The 17,906-nt window shown below is 38.5% G+C and overlaps 1 protein-coding gene and 1 long non-coding RNA gene across 2 annotated transcripts; both read left to right on the plus strand.

Annotated features, from left to right (window-relative positions):
* The first annotated feature begins 169 nt into the window (after positions 1–169).
* Positions 170–15,927, plus strand: LOC139584103 (intestinal mucin-like protein). The gene is made up of 11 exons (XM_071415611.1): positions 170–290; positions 562–631; positions 1,221–1,363; positions 1,453–1,484; positions 12,935–13,103; positions 14,081–14,121; positions 14,317–14,439; positions 14,575–14,673; positions 14,984–15,112; positions 15,791–15,834; positions 15,909–15,927. The coding sequence occupies exons 1-11, from the start codon at positions 185–187 to the stop codon at positions 15,925–15,927; spliced, it is 975 nt and encodes a 324-aa protein (XP_071271712.1). The 5' UTR covers positions 170–184.
* Positions 15,928–16,356: 429 nt separating this feature from the next.
* LOC139584164 (uncharacterized) lies at positions 16,357–17,037 on the plus strand. Its single transcript, XR_011676726.1, has 2 exons — positions 16,357–16,471; positions 16,655–17,037. It is a non-coding gene; the product is annotated as an uncharacterized lncRNA (long non-coding RNA).
* The last annotated feature ends 869 nt before the right edge of the window (positions 17,038–17,906 follow it).

The raw sequence follows: 17,906 nt of genomic DNA on the forward strand, positions 1-17,906 counted from the left end.
TGTAAGGCATACAGTAATCAATATTTGTAGGAAATCTGTCGTGACATGTTATATACCCCATTTGGGTTTGGCCTATATATAATAACATAAATGGGTTCTTTATTTTGGAAGGGTCTTTAAGCAATGCCATGACGTTATCCCACGACTACCCTTCTTCGAGGCCTGTAAGTCTGATGTCTGCCACATGCCAAATATCTCAATCGGCTGCTCCAGCCTGGAAGCCTACGCGGTGAGGTGTGCAGCAGCTGGAGTCTGTATCGACTGGAGGAAGTCAACTAAAGGACAATGTGGTAGGGAAGGACATCCATATAAAATAAGGTCCGTGTCCCAAATGGGATCCTGTTCCCTACATAGTGCACTGCTGTTGACCAGGCTCTGGACAAAAGTAGTGATCTAAGTAGGGAATAGGATCCCATTTGGGATGCAAGAAAGATGTTAATACGATTTTAAATAATTCTAATAACTTAACGATTTATCATAATGAATTGTATTTTGATAACCTGCATTGACAAATTGTGTACTTACTGTTTTGTCTTTCATTCCATCTTGACCATATTACAGAACTGACATGCCCTAAGACCAAAGTGTATAAGGCATGTGGCTCTACTATCCAGCCAACATGCAATTCAAGGTATCCATCTCATTCTCATCTCGTTCTCATCTGATTCTCATCTCATCTCATTCCCATCTCAGTCCCATCTCATCTCATTCCCATCGCATCTCATTCCCATCTCATTCTCATCTCATTCCCATCTCATCTCATTCTCATCTCGTTCTCGTCTCATCTCATTCCCATCTCATTCTCATCTCATCTCATTCCCATCTCATCTCATTCCCATCTCATCTCATTCCCATCTCATCTCATTCTCATCTCATCTCATTCCCATCTCATCTCATTCCCATCTCATCTCATTCCCATCTCATCTCATTCTCATCTCATTCCCATCCCATCTCATTCCCATCTCATCTCATTCTCATTCTCATCTCATTCCCATCTCATCTCATTCTCATCTCATTCCCATCTCATCTCATTCTCATTCTCATCTCATTCCCATCTCATCTCATTCCCATCTCATCTCATTCCCATCTCATCTCATTCCCATCTCATCTCATTCCCATCTCATTATTTTACACCACTACCTAATGTACATGCTTTCTTAAAGGTTTCCATTCTATTCCAAAGTTTCTAATCTGTAATTAATTGTTTTTTCTTATCATAGATACAATGAAAAATATGTGCATTCATGTCAGGGAGCACAAAGGAGCCTTGACGTTGTATGTGACTCATTCATGGAGGGCTGTTTCTGCCCTGAGGGTACTATCTTGTTCAACACATTCTCTGACACCTGTGTTCGTGACTGTGGTAAGGATGTGACCGTTTGAGGAATACATTGTTTAATTGTGTCTCAAAGTACCACCATGTATGACTTAAGATCTTATTTTCCCTTCAAGGATGCACAGGACCTGATGGAAAACCCAAACAGGTAATAATGTAGATGTATACCACAATGAATCTGTCAGAAGAAATGGTTCAACAGCTCACTTCACATTATGGCCCACAAAAAGGTTCTGTATAGAACCCCAATTATTTTAAGCTGTTTACTAGTTTCATTGGGGTTTGTAAGTGGTCCAAGCCCTGAAGAGGCTGGAGCCCTATTGTTATTATCAATCAATCAAATGTTTTTGATAAAGCCCTTTTTTCATCAGCAGTGGTCACAAAGTGCTTTACAGATACTCAGCCTAAAACCTCAAAGAGCAGGCAATGCAGAGGCAGAAAGACAGTGGCTAGGAACATCTCCCTAGAAGGAAGGAACCTAGGAATAAACCAAGAGAGGAACTGTCGTGGAAAATCATTTCAAATACAACGCTTATCAGAACTTGTAAATTCAAACATGCTCTTTATTACAACTGTACAGCCAACTGGCATGTCCCCGCGGAACACACCCCGCGGAACACACACCGCTTCCCAACCCCGGTTCCAACATTTATACATAAATAGCATATGGGTCCACCCCATATGCAAATAAGCATACTTCCCCTAATTCTTCCTGCCATCATTATCTTTTTAGTTCAGGCTTCCTGCTTGTTCACGCCTACTAACGCCCATTATCTGCTTTCAGTTAAATTATAATAGTGGCCAAACCCGTGCTTGTCTTAAAAATAATATATGTCCATCTATCCTATAGGCCTATATTTAACTCAATGCCCCAGCATGTTCTCTGGTATGTCCTTATTGGAATTGGCAGACTCTATGTCTCTTCTTATCATTAGTGTCCAGTTGCTTTAGGCATATTTCTCTGGTATGTGTGCTTTTAGTGGAATGTGTAGACTATAAGTCTAGTGTGTCCAATTGTTTTAAGTGCCCATGTGTCTGGTCAGTCTGTCAGCACAATGGAGAAAATAAGAGGGCCAGAACGTCCCTTAGTATATCTCCATTACCACAGTCTCATGATCAACGTGAACATGTGGTTCGTTACTTTAATGTTCAGCTGTCTTATGTCTTTATATGTTATCCATGTGTCTTATGTTACTACTACAATCCCCCCTCTGGGGCTATTTAGCCACATAAATGATACAAATAAGACATTGGGATAGTAAATGAAAATACCTATGATAAACAAGAAAATACAAAAAATAAAAACAAAGTAAAGCATATAAACTAACTAGACCAAACATCTCCAATGTGAAATAGGAGTAAAAGATCCAATCAGAAACATTAAAGAAAACCTAACTAGACCAAACATCTCCAATTTTCATAAGAGTAAAAGATCTAATTAGAAACATGAAAGAAAACCTAACTAGACAAAACATTTCAACATTATTCCCCCGTGCAGACACCTACCAACCTTTGTTAGATGATTTAATACATGGTCCATAGACACTTGTAACCGGAATACCCTCTGTCACCTAACATGTTTTTGTAAAATGATCCTATTTTTAGAAGGCAAAACTAACTTTAATTAAAAGAAAATATATATGTTCATCGATATATATATAAAAATTCAAAGAAACATACAAAGAACACAAAGCATTAGGCCAAATAAAAATGCTAAAACCCCATTATCTAGGAGCACAGTCCTCATCCTTACAAATAAGACAAGCTCCTCTTTAACACTTGGCACAGAAAAAAGGTTCTGGGTGATGGTTATGACCATCCTCATGAATTTTTGTACACCACTTGCAATAGTGACGCAAATGACACTTTTTGTGGACATGTATAAGTAAACATATATCTGAACTGGGTAATTGAACATATACATGGAAATCATCCTTACGAAAATCGTGACAAGCATAACCACCTCCAGGAACTACTCTATATAGACAGTTTGGATTCCCAAAGGGGCAGTCCAAAGGTCCACCGACCGCATTACAAGGCTTTCCATACTTATTAGTATACTTGCCTGGGCTACCCGGTACAGGATCAATCACCACAGGAGGGTCATCTCTCATTACAGACATCTGTTTAACTGTTGTCTGAACCATAATTAACTTTACCAGGGGTATAACACAACAAACTGCAATACCCAGAGCCAATAACCCTCCTTCCAACACGATGGCCATCCTAGCAAACATGGCTCCCCACTTTCCTAACGCTAGGACTAACCAATCCCATACAAGGGAGTCTAAACCAGTATTAGCCTTTACTTCTGCTCATAATCCTTTGAGTTTGTCCATAGCAATATTGGGAATAAAGGTGCAACAGTCATCCCCAAACATGACACAAACTCCACCCTTCTCCGCTAAGAGCCAATGGAGAGCCTGTCTATTTCTCCAAGTCATTTTACTGGTAGCCTGTACCTGTTCCCCCAACGCCGTTGGAGCCGAATCAGTATAGTTAATGAACATCTGTTGGTTATAATATATATAATTAATCCACTCTAAATTTTTATTTGGTGTCATCCACAAAAACATAGATTCAAATCCTGATTTAACTTCATCTCTTGCCTTGAACTCTCGAGGTACATCTCTAGGCTGGCCAATTGCATCAAGGTATACCTCAGGGTCTTCCTCATACTTCCTTTTAACTCTAGAATTAACAGAGTCATCGTGGGGTGATTTAATAATGGTAACCTGTTGAATTGTTCTAACTAAGACACAAAGACCAATCCATTCATTAGGCAATACATTCAACAATTTGTTTTTTCCACACATCCAGAAATTATCCGCAATACCTCTGTCTTGATTCTTTAGCATAGTGAGAGACGGTGCAACCTGAGTTATGTGACCACACAACCCTTTTCTATTCATAATCAACCCTTTATCATTACTTTTACGAACTCCCACATTCTCTAACACCCAAATAGTATCACTTCTACTGTGGTGTTTCCTACATCAATTCCTTCGGTGTGGTGTCTGTAAAAACATTCATATTTTCCTTCAATCACGGTACCTCTGTCTAATTGAGGTACAGTTAATTCAGTCCTAATGTTATAGGCATCACAATCATTGTCTCCCAACATGGTCTTATTCAACATAGTTTTACCCCTAGTGCTTACCCAGAGCAATCCTATATTCTATGTCACACAAGGGAATAGAATACTTTCTATTGGTACAATGGTCCTTTTTCCAACTTACACAGTTTTGAAATGATGACAGTTCAGAAACTATTAAAAGATCAGACAAATGTGATTTTCTACACAAAATACAATTGTCCATTCTGTGTTTGTTTGCCATATACTTAGCCCATTTGTACCACTCGTTCTTCACTACTTCTTCTCATGTGCTGTCCTTGAGTGGTTCTAATATATCTAATTCTGTCGCTTTTTCAATGTTCTTATCTTGAGGTAGATCATTAGAGTTTATCAGAAAGTTCCAAATGTCAGTAAAAAAACTCTCCTGACTCTGATGTCTCAGGTTGCTTTGTGGGTACAGTGATCTGCTTGGTAAGGGAGGTTGATGTCATCTTAGTGGTAGCTACTGTGGTCGTCACAGCAGCCGCCACCCTTGTTGTTGTCACAGGCTCTTCCTGTTCAGGTGCAGGGGTAGGATCAATCTTAATGACCATGGTGCTACTCCCTTCGGTCACTGTTGTTCTTGTTATTTCAACTATTAATTCTTCACCTACAACTGGTTCAATCTGATTCATGATGAGCACCCTCTCGTCTTTTTCTTTGATTAATGTCAGGTCACATCCTTTCGGATCCCAAACGACTTGTCCCTATGTTTGGTGATGTGTCCATCCACAGAGTGCCATCTCCGGTAAGGGTTTGATCCTTATGATTGAGATAGACTTCAGTTTTCCAGCTTCTGTTATAAGTTGAGGTGGAACAGAGATTCAAACCTTGTCAGTCTTTTTGGATTGTTCGACTGATTCCTTTCTTCTCTTCCTGCTTCCATCCTACGTCTTGATTGTGCATTAGTCTGTTGGTTCTATACTAGAATTCACTGTTACTTCTGTTATGTCAATGTCATTATTCTTTTGTTGTTCTAACTTCAATTGTCTGTAAAGGAGACCATTCAAAAGTTTGAAAGTCAATTGTGGGGAAATCCCCATGTTCTTCAGCTTGCGGGACTTTTCCTCCTCTTTCTTCACCTGAGGCTCCCTCCTCAGGCCGGACTTAACTTCCATCTGGAAGGTTTCAATTTTTAGGGAAAAGATGTTCTCATTCTGTGCCTTGTGAGGCCTCTCCTCCTCTTCTGGGTGCATTAGTCGGTGCACTTGTCGTATTTTGGCCTTCACTTGATTTGCTGTTTTCTTGGCTCCTCCCTGGCGTCTCAATCGTTTCCGCTGCTCCTGCTCCCTCCGGGCTCCCTCCTGGTGAATCAGCATCCTCTGTGTCCTCATCTCTATGTGGTTGTATCCTTCTCTCTGTTGGGACTCAGCTGCAGTGGTTCAGATGGTACCACCTCTAGCTTCCTTTCACTTGGACGGCCGTTCTTGTTGCTTTGGCCACCTCATAGGGTCCTTCTCTTCTTGGTTGATCCCACTTCCTCCGGAACACTCGAACGTAGACTAGATCTCCTGGTATCACTGGAAGAGGTCCTTCTGGTCCCCTTGGATCATCAGACGCGGAACCTCTCGTTCTGGTTCAGGTTTCTGCCTTCTTTCTGTGAGGCATTCATACTTAGAGACTTATGGCCTCTGTTCTATGATTACACCATACATCCTCTTACTTCCATCACTCATCACACAACAAACTGACATTCCAGCTGAAGCTGGCGAACCCCTCTCCTTCTGTTTTCCTAAACATAAGACTTGGAAAACAACAGACAAAACATAACAGCATTGACAATGTTATGTGTTATGCATAAATATATTCATGCAAACTGAAATCTGAGACCATGACAATTCCCACTCTCTCTTTACCTGACTCTATGCCTCCAGGATACTTTTCTGCTGGACTCCACAAAAATAAAAGCCCTAAAAAGCTTCCTCATGCTTCCACCCAGTCTTCCCCTTTCGGCCCCAGGTTCTGAGAGGTGTTCCCAAATCATGTCAATTTTTACTTAGTTTCCCATCTGCTCCATTTTAACTGATAATCATGTGCATAACCTACAATTAACATTATCTCTTCTTGAATTAATTCAACACTGTTTATGCTTTCATATCAATCCCTTTAACATGTTTGTTTAGAGTATAATATCCTATCATCTATTCTTTTTCACATGATGTATTAAAAAATGAAACAAATAACCCCCAAACTCAACCCAGTATGTCTAAAGTAGCCCCCAAACTCAACCCAATATGTCTATAGTGGAATCTAATCTCTCTCTCTCTCTCTGATTCCACGTCCTCTGTCATGGTGTTTTCAAGCTCACCCATTATTCAGCTGGACCTCACTTCTCGTGAGACTTATGCACCCACCAAAGAGAAACATGAAGAACTTTACCACTGCAGTGTTGTAAGAAGTATACCACCAGCCTGGTGTATCTTGATGTACACTCAGTCTCCAGAATGCAGCCCAAGCCCTTCCATTTCTGGCTGTTTTTTTTTTCTCCTGAGGACATACACACTAACACATGGGTTATTCCCTGACAACAGACTTCCTTCTTATAGCAAGATCACTAAATCTTAATTTTTAATAACAGCCCTATGTAACCATTCTGCCTCAAATACCTGGCCTCCTGCCACAGAAATATTCATAATGATAGTCAAATGATTGTCCCTACAGCAACTGCTGTAAAATAACATATAATCATTCAAGCATCTTCCAGTTGGATTAATATCCAATCCTAACAAAACTAAGTCATAAGTTTCTTAAACTTTTGCTCTAATGTTCAAAATGCCACCACTTATTCTTTTTACCATATCTTTAGATATGTGAATTGTTCTATTTACTTTTGAATTGTCCCTATATTTTACACAGCCAGCTGTCTTTCCTTTTCTGTGAATTATCTCTATTTTTATACATAGTTTCTAGAAATAACACCCCTTCACTACCATTACCTTCATTTATGAGTCCCCTAACCCATAACAGCCATTGTTTGATACATACTTAAAACATCCTTAAGTCAATTTATATATCATTTATATCAGTATCAATCCCTCCTCAGGAACATATACACAACCTTATGTTCCTCAAAACAAAAATAAATTGACCAAACGAGAAAAAGAGAGAAAAAAAAAAAAAAAGAAAAAAAAATTCTAATAATTGCACATTTGCAATATCACCACTACTTGTAATGTGATTAAACCTGGAGAAAACGTCCATCCGTGTCATTCTATGCCCAAGTTATTGTTGGTCTCTTTCTTCTTCATCATTGGGTATCATCGCACAACAGAATACCTTTTTATTCCATTATTTTATAAAAGTTTTATCATTACAATTCCAATGACATTATAAAACAAAAGAAACAAAAAACCTTTAATCAAATATTCTGGAAGTTTTTTCAACCTCCTTGTCCCAGGATTAAATTCCAGAGCGGCCCTAGGCCTATTAAATTTAAACAGTGCTATATCTAAATAACTAAACAGTTATTTTTTTTAAATTTTTTTTATACATTTTCCAACCCAATATTCAGGATAACAATCCTTAGTGTTTACTTTAACTCAAATTTGACCTGATCAATTCAATACACATCATCCCTTTAATAATTAACATTTATACTAAACACTTTTATTACCAGTATTATCTATTTTCCCAATAGCCCTTTTGTCTCAGTTTTTCTCTCATGAGTGGCCTGGTAATAAAAGTTCAATACCCCAATTCTTTTAATTCATAATTCACCCTGGCCCATAACATTTCAACATGTCTATTATTTGATACAGTTCACAGGTCATCAGACACAGTTGTCCCTCACTATTCAGTCGATTAGGGTGGGTATGAGCTCCACACCCACTTGTGGTGATATTCTCTCCCATGCCTTAAAGCATTCTGACGTCACCTTTAATGACAACTCCCTTATTCTACTGGTGACCTCTCAGATGAATTACAGATGATGTATTTATCAACAAAACCCTCACAGAAACCCACACTCCAATAAACCCTTTGGAGTAACTTACATCACTTTTTATATGCAGAATGAACAAAGCACACTTGTGTATTTACCCAAAGACCATAACCCCAAGGAACTGATAATTTTACCTATGAACACATGTTATATAAAAAAAAATAAAAAATAAACCTATTCCGAATAACTTATTCAATTTAAGGGTACAACTCTTCATAATTTTCCCAGGGACATAATAGATTTTCAAAGTAATTATACATTTTGAATAGAGTCTTGTGTCTTTTAATCATTTAAAAATTAAATCCCACCTGTTCCAACAATTTCTAGTAAAAGGTGATCAGTCTTTCACAGGAAATTCCTAGGAATCAGGGCATTTTGACACCATTAAAATGTTTCCACTCCCCTTTCTTTAGGAACAACTTAAATACATTTTTCAAAAAATAATTCCATCATTCTGCATACCCAAATTGAAACTGAAGTGGAAAAAGCCCTTCCAATGAATCTACTAATGTATATTCATTCCCAGTACATGGTGCACTTACTAGTAAACCATAGCCAATAGCACACAGGGACTGGACTCACTTATCCAGAACTCCATTTTTTAGCCTTATCCAGATATTTTTATAGCAGCTGACTTTAATTAACTGCTTTCCACAGTAATACAGTCTCCAATGATATTTTGACCAGAGGAGATTAAACCCTTTTTTTCTGGAAAAGAAAGTATACATATCGTTAATTTCACAACGTCAGCTTTTAATCTGCAAATAGTTTTTATTCCATAAACGTCTTAACATTTTTCAGAGAATGACGGTATAGAATGTCTAACAATTAAAATTCCATCTGTACTCTACTATATGTCAAGTCAAAACGTGATCTAATACTTCTTCTTGACCACATATAAACTGTAATCTCTATGAACCACTCATTGTTCGCTCAGAGACAATACACCGCCAAGTAAAAATTCCATTCACACTAACCTCAAACCGATTAGTTGTTTGTTATTTTGACAAGGAAATAAACTCTCGTATATCGGCATTTCCTGCTACCACACTAAGTTCTAGTGTCACCTTACACTAATTTTCCCCATAACCCGCTATATCCATATTCAAAACAGGGAGCTATTTTCTTATTTGTTTTTAGATATTGTCAATAGTTCTACTAATCACCCGCACGTCTGCGAGGACGAGTGGAACCACATTTGCCTTTTATAGTAATGTGTTTTCTGAAGATAGAATGTTACCGGGTAATGGCGTCCCCCATTATCCAGTTTTTTCATATTCAATCCGAAGTCGGTAGAACTAATGTGCGCGTCTTTCAGTGACTCCATGGCTTTTTAAAAACCCTCTATGCTAGGGAGAAACAATCATTTTTGTTTTCATGCCACTATTTATTCATTTATTTTTCCTAAATACTCCCATACACCTTTTATTTATTATTTTTCCGAGGTAGAGCTAATCTCCTTTCCAATTAATAATTCATTTGTCACATCACTTAATTTCTCTTATCAAAGCCTACTCTTTATAGTACAGACATTATTTCTGAATACTACAGAAGACTTAATGTCTTATTCTAGTACAGTACTTCAAATATCACTGTGTTTTTCCCTTTACAGATATCATTATTAATTCATTTTATCCGTTTGGTTTATGCTATTCTTATAGCTCTAATCAATTTTATGATTACATTTACATTACATTTAAGTCATTTAGCAGACTCTCTTATCCAGAGCGACTTACAAATTGGAAAGCTCATACACATTCATCCTGGTCCCCCCGTGGGAATTGAACCCTCAACCCAGGCGTTGCAAGCACCATGCTCTACCAACTGAGTCACACCAGTCCACTGCCCGCTCCGTTAAGATCTCTATCTAACGTCTTACTTTTACCTTTATTAATTTATTTAGTCTATTATCCCATTTTACTGTTTAATTCCCGATTCACGGTTTTAGTGAAACAAACCTCTCATATTCTGGTCTCTGTCCTTCAGGCTATTTTTAGACTGCAGTCTCTGTGGGTACAGAGTGATCGACGGCCTGTTTTTTCCTCTTCCTTTGTTACACCGTTCGTGAATCCATAATCTGTCCTGAATTTCACTATTTATCTTAACTAACCTAGATTCATTTTTAACTTTATAGTACAATTTCAATTTATCGACGATTCTACTTTCTGTTTTGTTACACACTGTTCTATCCGTTTTTATACTATTTGGTTTAAACCTCTTTTATTATCTTTATGGTTATTTATTTTAACACCTTTTTTAGTATTCTACTACTACTTATTACTTTATCACATCAGTGTTTTTATCCTTGATTATAACTTATTTTACTTCGATGTTCCTTAATTTCGTTCCTCTTCCCTGTGAGAGTTAAATGCACTCTCCTTCTCAAATTACACTCAGTTAACTGTCAGAGAGGCTTGCGCATGCCTCTTCCTACCAGCAGTTAGTCACAGACACACACACACTATTTTCCTAATCTTCCTTCCTAATGTTCTATCTCTACACAGATCTACTCATTTCTTACAACATTATCATTCATCCTTTTATGTTTCATCCGTTCATTCAATCCCTTTGTTTTTACCTCAAAACAACTCAGTCTTTCTTTATTGACTTAATTCACTTCCTCCTACATAAGCCTAGACTGCTAAGATTTCTACAATATGACGAGACTACTGTCTAATCGGATCAGCTTGTCTTCATATCCTATTCACCCCCCCCAATACTGATCTTTTCTTCTATTATTAGAGTAGTATTGTGGCGTGACCTACTGAATTACAAAACCCTGTTAGCTAGACAGAGCGGTTTTTTATTCGCAGGATTTCTTTTGCATTTGAACGCCGCACAATCGGGCTAACGTTCTTCCTGCACCTACATATTTCACCCGTACAGTCCTCCTTTCAGAGCGGAAACTATGAATATTTATTTAACTACTGATTTATGTTTTGACCGTATAAGCTACTTTTGCAGTTGAACGCCGCACAATCGGGCTAACGTTTTCCTACAACCTACTGATTTATGCTTTGACCGTATAAGCTACTTTTGCAGTTGAACGCCGCACAATCGGGCCAACGTTTTCCTACAACCTACTGATTTATGCTTTGACCGTATGAGCTGCTAGTTGTAGCCCTGCGCCTGAGCCCAGCCGCTCAACTAGAGAGTACAAACAGTCGCGCCGATCAGCCCACACAAGGCTGCTCAAAATGAATGGTCCGACGAGAGGGGCAGTCCGAATCACACACACCCGACACGAGTCGCCCGCTCAGGTTGACTGAGGTGTGTTTACGCACATCCCAAAACAGATCCTGATACGGTCGAACCCGGCCAAGCAGAATCAGACGGAACAACTCCCCCAATCAAACCAGACACATGAACCTGTCTCGAGCAGTCCAACCAGAACAAATGCCCGCTCCCCCCAGCCAAACACCCGACACAAGCAAAGTTCACAGTTCCAGTTCACTCAATCTCTAGACATGCGCATTCATACAAAACCCAAACTCACACATGCATGCACATTTATTTGAATTCAAAAGTTCTTTCGTTTTTATCGTTTTTAGGAAATTTGAGAGAGAGACCTACATGACATTCCTCCCGCTGAGACAGGACTCTGAAGCAATCTACACAAACATTTCAACTATTGTAAGAACTTGCTTACCTCATATAGGTGTTACCTCAAACACCTCTGTTTGTTAGATTGTCCAAAGAACCCGTCATCAGCCAAGAACGTCCCCGTCCCTGTCACTCCTGGCAAGCTCGCCAATTATGTCGTGGAAAATCATTTCAAATACAACGCTTATCAGAACTTGTAAATTCAAACATGCTCTTTATTACAACTGTACAGCCAACTGGCATGTCCCCGCGGAACACACCCCGCGGAACACACACCGCTTCCCAACCCCGGTTCCAACATTTATACATAAATAGCATATGGGTCCACCCCATATGCAAATAAGCATACTTCCCCTAATTCTTCCTGCCATCATTATCTTTTTAGTTCAGGCTTCCTGCTTGTTCACGCCTACTAACGCCCATTATCTGCTTTCAGTTAAATTATAATAGTGGCCAAACCCGTGCTTGTCTTAAAAATAATATATGTCCATCTATCCTATAGGCCTATATTTAACTCAATGCCCCAGCATGTTCTCTGGTATGTCCTTATTGGAATTGGCAGACTCTATGTCTCTTCTTATCATTAGTGTCCATCATTAGCTTTAGGCATATTTCTCTGGTATGTGTGCTTTTAGTGGAATGTGTAGACTATAAGTCTAGTGTGTCCAATTGTTTTAAGTGCCCATGTGTCTGGTCAGTCTGTCAGCACAATGGAGAAAATAAGAGGGCCAGAACGTCCCTTAGTATATCTCCATTACCACAGTCTCATGATCAACGTGAACATGTGGTTCGTTACTTTAATGTTCAGCTGTCTTATGTCTTTATATGTTATCCATGTGTCTTATGTTACTACTACAGAACCAGGCTCTGAGGGGTGGCCAGTCCTCGTCTTAATACGTTTGAAGTCTCTGCTAACAGTGTTTGTTTTGTCCCAACACAGTTTGGTGAGACTTGGTACAGTAACTGCCAGAAGTGCACGTGTAATGCTGACACACTGAGTGTCCAGTGTGAACCAGTGAAATGTCCGCCCCAAGAAATTGTTACCTGTAAGAAGTACGGTGAGGTGTTGGTCAACAAGACGGTGGACTGCTGTCAGATAAATACATGTGGTGAGTAGAGACAGGATTTGAGTTTAGACCGGATAGAGGCACTTTAACGTGCCACCAGGTTACCTGGGTACAAGTCTGATTGTGCTAAATGTTTGGCATATGACAAGGAGTACAAGGTGTGGAATGTTAGCACCAAACAGGTCTTCACTCTAGCTACTTCATAAAGCCTTCATACGCACTACATAAATGTGTTACAAAGCATCTATAACATGCTTTATAAAGGGTTCATAAATGTGCCATAACTCTGTGACATAATCAGCGGACTGTGAATAGTGTAGCTTGTTCCTGAGCAGGTGGACAAATGGTTTCTAATCCCTCTTTCTGCAGTAGGTACTGCATGTTGATTCCAACCTTAAAAGTAACAACCAAGAAATTTAGCAGGTGTGTTAGGAAATGCCTTTGTCACACCAATTAAATTAAATTTAAGGTCTTAATTGGCATTGGAAACATATGTTATCATTGCCAAAGCAAGTGAAGTAGATAATAGACAAAAGTGAAAATAACAATAAAAATGAACATAAATAAATAAATATTAAATATTAAATAAATAAATATTGTAATGAACATGGAACAGATGTCGTGACGGTAACATGGTGCAGGTGTCGTGATGGTAACATGGTGCAGGTGTCGTGATGGTAACATGGTGCAGGTGTCGTGATGGTAACATGGTGCAGGTGTCGTGATGGTAACATGGTGCAGGTGTCGTGATGGTAACATGGTGCAGGTGTCGTGATGGTAACATGGTGTAGGTGTCGTGATGGTAACATGGTGCAGGTGTCGTGATGGTAACATGGTGCAGGTGTCGTGATGGTAACATGGTGCAGGTGTCGTGATGGTAACATGGTGCAGGTGTCGTGATGGTAACATGGTGCAGGTGTCGTGATGGTAACATGGTGCAGGAATTGTGACTAACTTAACCGTTCAACAACTGTTATGTCTCAACCATTGCCTGACCCTTGTATTGTGTCTTCTCTCAGTGCCCAAACCTGTTTGTGTCCACAATAATACTGAATACACGGTGAGAAGTAACACTTTTTTGATATAACTCTAGAGCACTATTACAGTAAATAATTTGTACATTTTGTATAAAATAAACCTAAATATTGATGTACCAATCCCAGATTGCCCCTTTAAGTAATCCTGAGAGCCACTGTGGCCCCAAGCTTAATTTTTGCTTCAGTACATGATACTAACTCTTGCTTGCACTCTCCAGCTTGGTGAAAATGTTCCCAAAGGCACCTGTGAGGAGTGCAAGTGTGGCCCTAATAAGGATCCAGTCTCCAAGCTCTATGTTGTTGAGTGTGCCCAAATCAACTGTATCACCACCTGCCCAACGGTACTGTACTCGGGATAATGGCAAACTCGGTTAAACATAAGTGAAACATTTTACATGGTTGGCTATACAGTATAATAATCCAGGTATATATGAAGGAAATCCACTAATGATGTCACCATGTTGACTCTCCTCCAGGGTTATGAGTATGAAGTCGTCCCTGAGAAATGTTGTGGAACGTGTGTCCAGAAGGACTGTGTTGTAGTTCTCCCAGATGCCACATCTCACATCATTCAGGTGACATTGATGAGATAATGCAACCAAATTAGATTATTTTTAATATCAGATATCTTTGTGATATCTCAAAGGGACGAATGACATCACTAACGAGAACATATAAATGCTTACAAATATTCATAAATGCATCATAAATTATCATAAATATTAAAGGCGTAAATGCTTAAGAATTGTAATGCTTGTTTACATTTTCAAATAACGAAGTACTTATTTCTGAAAGGTTTATAAATGATTCATCAATGCTTATTTATTGAAGTTTTTATAACGTACAGTATTAATTTACCAACGTTCATTTTTTTCTACTTGACAGCTTGGGAAGCTTTGGTCGCCCCCTAGTGACCGCTGTGTGAAGTATGAATGCACAAAGACAAACAACCAGTTCATCGTTGTGGAATCCAAATTGAAATGCCCAGTGTTCCGTCCAGAGGACTGCGTCCCTGTAAGTAGATGAGGAAACTGCTTGAATGTGTTTGTTTGAAGTAAAGTAACTATACCTAAATATACTGGTTGCTTCATTTGATAATAGGTTATATTGAATTTACCCGCGAGTAACATATTCATAGATGATCATAGTTTTCCATTATAACAACTATACTGTGTTCTCTAGCTCAATAGTGTAACGATTGTTCTCCTCCTCGTCTGAGGAGGAGCAGGGATCGGACCAAAACGCAGCTTGAGTGGAATACATGATGAATTTATTTAAACAAGACGAACACGAAACACACTTGATAAATTACAAAATAACAAAACGACGTAGACCGACTTGAACATGAGAACTTACAGAACACGAAGAACGCACGAACAGGAACAGACTAGACAAACGAAACAGTCCCGTGTGGTACAAACACTGACACGGAAGACAATCACCCACAAACAAACGGTGTGAACAGCCTACCTTAATATGGTTCTCAATCAGAGGAAACGTCAAACACCTGCCCCTGATTGAGAACCATATAAGGCTAATTACCAATGAACCTAAACAAGAAACAAATAACATAGACTGCCCACCCAGCTCACGTCCTGACCAACTAAACAAAGGAAAATAAGGTCAGGAACGTGACAAATAGACTGTAACTAGTCATGTCCAAATTGAGCTGTACACTATTCTTTTTGGCAGGGAACTGAGAAAACTGATGCAAATGGATGTTGCACAACCTGTAAGTTAAAACAATATAATGATTCATTTCTAAATATTCATGATTTGTGTGAAGTTGTATTTTTTGTTTATACATCAGATCTAATAGTCAAACATAACCTTTTATGAACCTGACCTCTTATGAACCTGACCTCTTATGAACCTGACCTCTTATGAACATAACCACTTATGAACATGACCTCTTATGAACATAACCTCTTATGAACCTGACCTCTTATGAACATAACCACTTATGAACATGACCTCTTATGAACATAATCTCTTATGAACCTGACCTCTTATGAACCTGACCTCTTATGAACCTGACCTCTTATGAACCTGACCTTTTATGAACGTAAGCTCTTATGAACCTAACCTCTTATGACACAATAAATCAATGTTGAGTTACTGTAGATGAATCTGAATACAGATATGATCTGATATACTTTTTCAAGTTGCTCAAAGTCTGTGCACTTTACACAGTAAGGGGGAAACTCAACACTTTAAAATGTCCTCCTTAAATCTGTCTACCTACACAGGTGCTTTAATAATCAATCACTGTGATGTGAAGAACACCACCACCTACCTAGAGGTGAATAACTGCAAGTCTACTGTGCCGGTGGAAATCTCAGCCTGCGGGGGATCCTGTGGAACATCTTCTATGTGAGTACAAACTCTAAATAAGAACACAACACACATGCCAAAAAGCACACAGAAACAAACGCAACATGCATTTGGGTCTTGCAGAAATTTGTAAGTGGGGAATTGGATTAAAGGGTGAGAATTCAATGGGAGTTGACCTACGGCAGAATACATTTGGTACTGTTTGTGTGTCCTGTTTGCTAGGTACTCTGCAGAGAAAAACACCTTGATGCACTCCTGCTCCTGCTGTCAGGAGATGTCTACCAGTGAGAGGAAGGTGGAGATGATCTGCCATGATGGGAAGAAGATCATGCAGTCCTACATTTACATTGATAAGTGCGGCTGTCATGACTCTGAGTGTCATGACTCTGACAAGAAGAACCACTTAGATTAGGCCTTGAAGAATTAAGTCTTTTGAAATGTTCTTATTTACATTAACTGCATGGAATATTAAATAGTTTTATCTAAAGGGAACCAATAGGGTCTGTCTCATTATCATAATGTCTACTTTCATGAACTGTATGTCCTTTCTGTCTACACGATCATAGACATTATGCAAACGTATTAAACTGATGAAGAAGCATGAAGTCATTATCTTTCTTGTTTTATTTCATATTGTCAAGTGCATCAATGTGTGACTAGGTAAAAAGTACACATAGTATTTAATAAAGAACATATTCATTACATAACTGTTACTATGAAAAGGGATAAACTGCAATTCAAACAATAACAAAGTGGACACCCTGCCACTGTTTTGGCAAAAAGCTGAAGGATGGGGCTGGATAAATGTAACCACTCTCAAGTTCATAGACAGGGCCATGGATGCAAGTACTGACCGTCCATGATATCAAAATGATACTTTTAATCATGTTTTGAGGCTATACAGTGTTTATTAACAATTATGTTGTTTACAAACAATGGAATAAAACAATCTTATATTTGGGGTTGTGATGGGCTACGACAGTCGAACTCAGCTCATTAGGCATTTATAAGTTATATTCTTCAAGAATCAATAGGTATTATCAATTTACAAGTCCAGAAATATATGCAGCGATCACAAATTAGTCACTGAAATCTGCAACATTGATTACCTATACTAATACATTGATTACCTATACTAATACATTGATTACCTATACTAATATATTGATTACCTATACTAATACATTGATTACCTATACTAATACATTGATTACCTATACTAATACATTGATTACCTATACTAATACATTGATTACCTATACTAATACATTGATTACCTATACTAATATATTGATTACCTATACTAATACATTGATTACCTATACTAATACATTGATTACCTATACTAATACATTGATTACCTATACTAATACATTGATTACCTATACTAATACATTGATTACCTATACTAATATATTGATTACCTATACTAATACATTGATTACCTATACTAATACATTGATTACCTATACTA

The sequence above is a fragment of the Salvelinus alpinus genome, chromosome 9 (genome assembly GCF_045679555.1).
Source record: "Salvelinus alpinus chromosome 9, SLU_Salpinus.1, whole genome shotgun sequence".
In the NCBI taxonomy this organism is placed as follows: Eukaryota; Metazoa; Chordata; class Actinopteri; order Salmoniformes; family Salmonidae; genus Salvelinus; species Salvelinus alpinus.

What these genes read in the sequence shown, in the direction of transcription:
- LOC139584103 (XM_071415611.1), top strand. Translation starts at nt 185, where the DNA reads ATGCCAAATATCTCAATCGGCTGCTCCAGCCTGGAAGCCTACGCGGTG. An exon ending in CAGCCAACATGCAATTCAAG is followed by an intron (nt 632 to 1,220) that starts GTATCCATCTCA and finishes TTCTTATCATAG; the next exon opens with ATACAATGAAAAATATGTGC. An exon ending in CTGATGGAAAACCCAAACAG is followed by an intron (nt 1,485 to 12,934) that starts GTAATAATGTAG and finishes GTCCCAACACAG; the next exon opens with TTTGGTGAGACTTGGTACAG.